We start from the raw sequence: 8,378 nt of genomic DNA, 5'->3' as shown, positions 1-8,378 counted from the left end.
GTATGTATTTGTATTCGGGTGAGATTTGAACACTTTAATGTTGTAATAATTATTTGAATTCAAACATTTGTTGTAATGATGACTATTGTTGTATTGTGAGTTGCTGTTCAAACCTTTTATATTTTCATATGTTGAGTTTATGTTTTTTTAATAGAAAGACTGTAAGGGAACCCCCTACAGTATAATTGGTGTAACAAACCCAAATTGCAAGTACCATGCCTTGAACCTGGGTGGGTGGGAAGGCATCAGCCCCTTCCCACCACTAGGCTAAGCCTTAGTCTGCATATTGAGTTTATATTAAGATTTCACTCATTGACATTATTGAAATATGCATTTTGTGTTTGATGTTATGCAAAATTTGCGATGCGACGAGCGCTGCGGCAGAACATATCCTGCAAATGCGTCCTGCACTGATTGAACAAATCCCATAAACGTTTGTGGGATCTGTTCCATCGTAGCGCTCGACGCATCGTAAAAATTTGCAGAGTCCTTAGAGCATCTCCAGCCGCACCCCGAACAAGCCCCCCAGGGCGACTTTTTTCGCGCTGGTGCCAAAAAAAACCCCAGTCACGCCCCCAAGACGCCGAAATCCGCCGACTCGGCCCGTCTTTGGGCCCGGTGATCCCAGACCGAACCCAGCGCACTGGAGGCGCTCGCGGGCTCCGGCGTAAGGGGAAAACACGCCTGGGCCGCACTGTCAGGCGAAAAGTCAAGCAGTCGTCCAGATTCGCCCCCATCCCCGCACGCTCGGCCACCACCCCGCCGATCCCGGCGCCGCCCACCGCCCAACACCGCTAGATAGGCTATTCCCCGCCAGAAAAGAGAGAAAGTTTCGCCGCGGCAACCTCTCCACCACCTTTCGGGCGAGTTTCCCGGCGCTCCAGCCGCACAGGGCGGTATACCGACGGCTGGGCGCCCACCATGCCCGCCAGGTGTTCAGCGATTTGTCTGCTCGGCGATGGACTCGGACGAGGAGGAGGCGCTTGCGGCGTTGCTGGAGGAGGAAGCCGATGCCGACATCCAGGACGAGGAGCATCTCATGGTCCTCGCCGCCCTCGCCGGCCTGCTCGCGAGCAATGAAAAGCCGCGGTGAGGTGGCTTGGCGCCGGGGCGGCTGAAAGCAAAGAACCGACATCGTCTGGAAGGCTATTGCATGCTCTACTCTGACTACTTTGCCGACGCTCCATTGCACGGCGACAAAGTATTTCGACGTCGTTATCGGATGAGCCGAAAGCTTTACCTTAGGATTGTGAATTCCATCCGGGAGTTCGACAACTACTTCAAGTGCAAGAAGGATTGCACGGCAAACTTGGATTCACCTCAATCCAGAAGTGCACGACAGCTATGAGGATGCTTGCATACGGAGCTCCCGATGATTCACTCGACGACTATGGGCGCATGGCCAAGTCGACGACCATTGAGTGTTTCTACAAGTTCTGCAGGGCAGTGGTGACAGTGTTTGGACCACAATACTTGCGATCACCCAATGTTGAAGACAGTGCTCGGATCCTAGCACAGAATGCAGCAAGAGGATTTCCTGGGATGCTTGGAAGCATCGACTGCATGCATTGGAAATGGAAGAACTGTCCATTTGCTTGGCAGGGGACGTACAAAGGCGCCAAAGGCGGTTGTAGTGTGGTACTTGAGGCAGTGGCCACACATGCCTCTGGATTTGACACTCCTTCTTTGGTATGCCAGGAACTCACAATGACATCAATGTGCTGCAGTGCTCCCCTGTCTTTGCCAAGCTTGTTGAAGGTCGTTCTCCTCCGGTGAACTTCGAGGTCAATGGGCGGCACTACAACAAGGGGTACCACCTAGCTGATGGCATCTATCCGAGATGGTCTACATTTGTGAAGACTATCTCAAAACCTGTGCTAGGAGGCAAGAACTCCCACTTTGCGAAGGTTCAGGAGGCTTGCAGAAAGGATGCCGAGCGGGCATTTAGTGTGCTCTAATCTCGATTTGCTGTTGTCCGGTACCCTGCTCAGACCTGGTCAAAAGATCAAATGTGGAAAATCATGACTTGCCCTGTCATCTTGCACAACATGATCATTGAGAGCGAGCAGGAAGAGCCAGTGTTTGACACTGAACCATATTACATGCAGGGTCCTCTTGCGCAAGTTGATCACCAGCTACCGGCAAATTGGACTGCCTTCCTCAATATGCGTCAGGAGATCCGAGACCTACAGGTGCATCAACAACTGCAGCAGGATCTGGTGGAGCACCTATGAAGGCTTAAGGGCAACGCCTAGCTCGACGTGTGATGAAATATGAGTTTTTATTTGTTGAACTATATAATTTGTATTGAACTATTTATTGTTGAACTATTTGATTTCTATTGATTTCTTGTGATGAACTATGTGATAAAGAAATTACTTTTGTTGAATTTGCGCCGAACCATGGCGAATATGGCCGATTTGCGCTGATATCGGGCCGATTTTTCGTCGAAAGTAGGCCAAAAAGCGGACACATTTACGCTAAAAATGAGCCGATATCGACGACTGGGGACGGCTGCTGAGAACCCGATCGCCCTCAAAGCCGATTTTAACGCCGGCTCATCTGCAGGCAGCGATTTTTATGTCTGGTGCAGGGCCAATGGCTGGAGATGCTGTTTTGCGGCGCGGTCGCGGAATCCAGGAGGTGCTGTGATGCCACTAAAAACGAGCGAAGCCGTGGGAGGGTGAGGCCATGATACCCCACGTTGCATCCACATCTCGCATCTTGTCGTCGCACCGCCCATGACCTGCGGCAAGCGACCTTTTCCAAGCACAAACTAGTCGCGTACACGCAATTCAAGCTGCTAAACCGCTAGCAGTCGCGTGACGAAAAATAATTTAACGATGCTGTCTGATCCGGCACACAGCAATACAGCATGCGCCGCAGGTGGCTCACTGAACCAGTGTCAGGAACCAGTGGCGCCCAATCCAAGCCGTACATTTCCGATCGGACAGCAGGGGAAGCATGTCTGGTGGGTTTGGCAGCTCCCCTGACGCCCGGTCACGGGCGATCCAGTCTCCAGCCCGGGACGACACTCCCACCTCAAACCCCACGCCCACAGCTCCACTCTCCGGCAGTCGGACCGCCGGCGGCCGCCGCGCGTGCCTCGTCCCGCTCCCGCCATGTACAGCTCCTACTCCGCCGCCGCGTTCGCCCTGAGGGCCGCGAAGCCAGCCTACAACGCCCATTCCCCTTACGCCCCGTCGCACCACTGCAGCCAGCAGCACTACGACGGCGACGGTGCTCACCGCGAGCTACTCCCGCTCAACCCTCACCTCTCTCCCCGCTTCCTGCTCGACGGGTACCTCCTCCGCCACTCTGCTCACCTCCTCCTCCTCTCCGCGCGGCTCCGCCCCCCGCCCCCGCTGCATCCGCCGCACAGCTGCTGCCACCGGCGCGCGGCCGCCCGCTGCTGCTGCAGCGGCGGCGGAAGGTCGTATGTTCAGCACGTTACTTGGGGATTGGAGGGGCGCGGGCACCGATGCTGCGGGCAGGGCACTGGACGGTCGAATCTCGGAGTGGGTTGCCGGCGATTGAAGGCGCGGGGATGCGGCTGCGGCAGCTACGGCAGTGGCAGGTTAGGTCTCGGAACTAGCTGTGGACATCGGGATACGCCGAGGTTGCTGGGGAGGGTGGTGCGGCAGGAGGTGTGGAGGTATGAGGGTGGCCAGTGTCCGCACAGAAGTTGTTCGATGGAATGCCACAGTGATTGGGATGGTGAAGAGGATGAGGATCAATGCGGTCACGCTCAGTGGGAGCGGCCAGGTAAGTCGAGTTTTAGAAGGAAGTGGAAAGAAGAAGAAGAAGAAGATGATGATAGATGTCGAGATTGCCGTCGGAGGAAGGGTGTGGAAAATGAGTACTATGATGAAGGCGGGTACAGTGGCCGACGGAGGGAAATTCGGGATGTGAATGGGATGCATGACAGGCATCGGTATCACCGGAGGAGGTTGGAGCAGAGGGGTTACATCGATGACGAGGATACGAGGCGAAGAAGCGATGTGATGGAAGGGAGAGGCAGGAGGGAGTTTGAATCTGATGAGGCAAGGAATGCTGGTGCTAGAAGATACAGTGAGGATGACAGGAAATATGATCGGAGAAGAGAAAGAAGGGATTCTGAATATGAGGATGTGTATGATGCTAGAAGAGTGGGAGCTGGCAGGTATAATGAGGATTACCGAAGATTTGATCGGAGAACAGGGAGGATGGATTTTGAAATCGACAGTGAGGATGATGTGAGAAGAGATGGGAGGCGCGTTAGAAATGATGATGAAAGATTTGTTATTCAGAACACAAGGAGAAAGAAGTATATGGAGGAGGATGATCAAGATATTGCTGAGCATAAGAACTACTCACATGGTAGGTCTCAGAGGTCTGCATCTGCATTTCATGAGGATGATTCACAGAGGGCTTCGAGTTCAAGGAACGCTGTTGATACAAGAGTTTCAAGGGGGAATTCATCCTCGAGGGTGCGGTGGGATGATAATGTAGACCGACGAGCTTCACAGACATTGGAAGAGAGAGGCAGACGCTATTCTTCCTCGGTTGGTTTGTCAAATGATGAGAAAGATGAGTACAGTTATGATGATGCACAACTTGTCAGGGTAAGAGATCATAGGACAGGAACACAAGATGTCAAGGTTATAACCGAGGATGATACAAGGTTGATTTCCAGTTCAAAGAACTCTTCCATTTTGAAGCACAGTAGCGATTTGGACCAGCAAGTAGCGGCACAAAAGGATGAATCAAAGAGCTCACAGAGGATAGTGGAGACATCATTAAACAGAGGTAGCAACACTGAACTGGATTCAGAAACACAGAGTAATCAACTGGAAGATAGAAGAAACTACATTGATAATAAGTCATCTTCTCTTCAAAGTTCTGTAAAGATGGCTAATGACAGTAGAAGACAAATTGATCAGCATGATGTGGTGGATCAGCAGGTTGTCGCACTCACTGACTCAAGGACAAGCACAGAAAAGCTCACAGATATAAAGATGGATAGTAGTCAACATGTTAGCAGGGCCTCTCACTCACAGAGAAATTACGAGGAAGTCAACCAGACGGATATCGATGATAGATCTACCTCTGTAGAAAATATAACTCATATTACAAGAGACAAAAGGAGGTATGTAAACCAGCAGGTGATACATGAAACGGACATAGATGTGCAGAATGTTACACATGTTGATGTTTCCACAATTCATGCTAGTGATATTTCTGCTTCTAGGAGCTCACAAAATCGTTCTGACACTAGATCAGATGTAAACTCTATCTCTAGCATAAGTCTCATTGACCGGGCAAGGGGCGAGCAAGAACAAATCCATCAAAACAAGGTCATTGCTGGCGATAATACAATAGTCAGGGGTTCACAGAGTCATCATGACACTGGAGTGTATGGTCAAGTTCACTCGGCTTCAGTTATTGACAGCACAAAAGAGATGCAAGAACAAGCGGAACTTACTAAGGCCTGTACTAACAATGCTGCTACAACAAGTACTTCAGAAAGCCATATCCAAACAAGAATATATGATCGATTTCAGCCATCCTCATCTGTAAACACTGTTAGTAGTGTGGAGGAACAAATTGATCTTACTAAGGTCCACGCTACTGACACTGCGGTTGTTAGCAATTCGCATAACCGAAGCAACAATGAAGCTCGTAGGACTTCAGCCCTCAATATTGTGGGGGGAAGGGATAGCCGTGATGAGAGTGATCTGCAAATTACACAAGGTTCTGGTATAGACAGAAGCAATCAAGTTGGGACCACATTTTCTGAATCCTCTCAGGATTCTAGAGAAAGACTGACAAGAGTAGAAGAAACCGGGAGATTAGTGCACCATGACACAGTTTTGAATTCGCAGCATACAGGCACTGGCAGAATCTCTGATGACAAAGATATTACTAGTTTGGGGATCGAGAGCACCGAAGAGGCATCTATCATCAATGTAGATATGGAGCAAAGAGGAACAATACTGGGAACGTCTGAAACTACCGCAAGAGAAAATATACAAGGTGGTTCATCTACCAGAAAGTCTGTCAACGAAAGCTTGTTAGAATCAGCTGCTCGATTAGAGAAATCATCTACATTTCATGTAGGCCAATTCGTTAGTGAGCTCCAAAGAGGATTCTCAGATGCAGATACTACTTCAACAAAGAAAACCGAGAAGTCCATAATGGAAGGTACAACGAGATCTTCATCTAGGTCCAGAATGAAGGGACCATCAGATGAGGTTTGGGATGTTCAAAGTACTACTTCTCAAGAGACCTTTAAGACGGCCGATAAGGAGGAAGGGTTCTCAGCTGATGGAGGTACCAACTCAGCCTCTCAGACACCCAAAAGTGAAACTGCTATTGCTAAAAAGGTTCACAAGTCACTTTGGGCCTATGTTGCAGACATAGTCCGTCTTGGTTGGGTTAAGCATGGTGGATCTCATGACTCTACCAGCAAATCATTTAGGAAAAGTTCATCCAGTAATTCTCAGAGGTCGGAGGGGTGGCTGTCAAGTCAGGGGCATGATAATGACGGCATTCAAAAGAGAAATTGGAGTAGCAAACATAATGATCATTCATTGATGAAGTCACATAGTGGAGAATCAGAATCTATAGTAGCATCAACGCTAAAGGATGAAAGCTTGCCTACAGGTACACAAGGTTTGCAAATATCAGGAGCCGGCAATATACCTGAAGTAGGTAGATCCAAAAGAGACTCCGTACCCAAAATAACCAAGGATGATGTGCAGATTTCAGGGGAGAGAGCAAAACAGTCTGAAGTGGGTGCATCACCCAAAGGAAATACCATCGGAAGCTCAGCTGAGGATAGCATATCAACTTTGGTAGATGTCACAGTGGGACATTCACCTGAACATGAAGCTGCTAGTTCATCCGGAATCTCAACTCAGGGTTCCGCTGAAATTAATGCTGGAAAAGGAGTCTCAGCCGGCACCTCTTCTACGACCATCAAAGATAAGGAAGCTGGTCGCAGTGACGATGCAAGTAGCTGGAGATATGGACCTTCAGTTGCTATAACACCTTACCAGTTTCCTCAGACCCAGGCAATGGTACCACATGAAAATACCTCATCTGCTTTCTCAGAATTAACCGAATTACCTACTGGTGGTTCCACTGGGATGAAAGAGAAGATTGTTGGGCATAAGGCCCCTGAAGTTTTAAGAACAGAAGATAAAGATGCTGAGCTGAAGAGGAGAAAGATTCAGAGAAATAAGCAAGTATTGAAGGAAACGTTTGATGAATGGGAGGAAGCATACCAGCATGATGCTAAACAGAGAAAGACTGATGAACTATTCATGAAGGAGGCTTTACTTGAAGCTCAGAGGGCTGCAGATATATGGGAAGTGCCAGTTGGAGCTGTGCTAGTACATAATGGTGAAATTATTGCTCGTGGTTGCAATCTGTAAGTATAGTATAGTATAATACTCGTATATTATAGTATGATGTAGCCAACTGTTGGAAAAAAAATGAAGTCTTAACTTTGTGTCCAGAGTTGAAGATCTCAGGGATTCAACTGCACATGCTGAAATTGTTTGTATAAGAGAAGCTTCTAGCAAACTTAAGACGTGGCGCCTGGCGGTACTATTTCACACCCAATACCCATTTTTCTTTCTTACTCAATCCTGTCAAAGCATTGCAAGAGAATCCATTGCCCTCTTATCAAGTCATTTCCTCTGTTATATTGATTATTATTTATATTTATCTGGTGCACAATCATCTCAAACTTGACATTTGGGAATTGGACATGGATAATTGACGATGCACAATAATTACATGTGTATGGCTCATAGTTTCAGAAAGGTCCATGTCCTTGGTCTTTGCTTGATGTATTGTCTGTAATTTTGTTCGTTGTTATTTTTGAAGTTCAGCAAGACTATTTCTTTTCAGTTACACAAGCAATGTACATCTTTCTTTTTTGAAATTTCTCGTAAAATAATTTTTTAATTGAAAGTTATGTATGCAAAATTCCTCAGTTTTGTGAATCCTTAGACTAAGTTACATGTATATCATCCTTTCCACAAATTTGCTAACTAAAACTAATGCAGGATACAACACTTTATGTGACACTGGAACCTTGTGCAATGTGTGCTGGTGCTATTCTTCAAGCAAGAGTTGACACTGTAGTATGGGGAGCCCCGAACAAGCTTCTTGGAGCCGATGGAAGCTGGGTTAGGTATGGAAAGTATACCATATTACCATGTAGCACAATATCATAGTTGGTTATTTCTTTATACCACAACATTTTGCCTTTAAAATATTGTTATTTGGATTCATCTGGCAATTTAACTTCTCAAGATGATGTTATAGTTCAGATGCTGGGCTGTAGTTAGTCGTTTTCTGGTCTTAGTGAGTTAAGGAGAAAATCC

At 47.8% G+C, this 8,378-nt stretch overlaps 1 protein-coding gene across 1 annotated transcript in view; it reads left to right on the top strand.

The window, feature by feature from the left end:
- The first annotated feature begins 2,969 nt into the window (after window positions 1-2,969).
- The window catches only part of LOC123168073 (tRNA(adenine(34)) deaminase, chloroplastic), a 6,993-nt gene continuing 1,584 nt past the window's right edge, over window positions 2,970-8,378 (top strand). The window contains exons 1-3 of the mRNA XM_044585939.1: window positions 2,970-7,414; window positions 7,503-7,590; window positions 8,058-8,185. Of these exons, the coding sequence (XP_044441874.1) occupies window positions 3,123-7,414; window positions 7,503-7,590; window positions 8,058-8,185 (4,508 nt within the window). The 5' untranslated portion in view covers window positions 2,970-3,122. The remainder of the gene's footprint in view (window positions 7,415-7,502; window positions 7,591-8,057; window positions 8,186-8,378) is intronic.

Source organism: Triticum aestivum, chromosome 7D, assembly GCF_018294505.1.
Source record: "Triticum aestivum cultivar Chinese Spring chromosome 7D, IWGSC CS RefSeq v2.1, whole genome shotgun sequence".
Taxonomy (NCBI): Eukaryota; Viridiplantae; Streptophyta; class Magnoliopsida; order Poales; family Poaceae; genus Triticum; species Triticum aestivum.
Note: the sequence above shows the minus strand (reverse complement) of the source record. Positions and strands in the feature narration are given on the sequence as shown.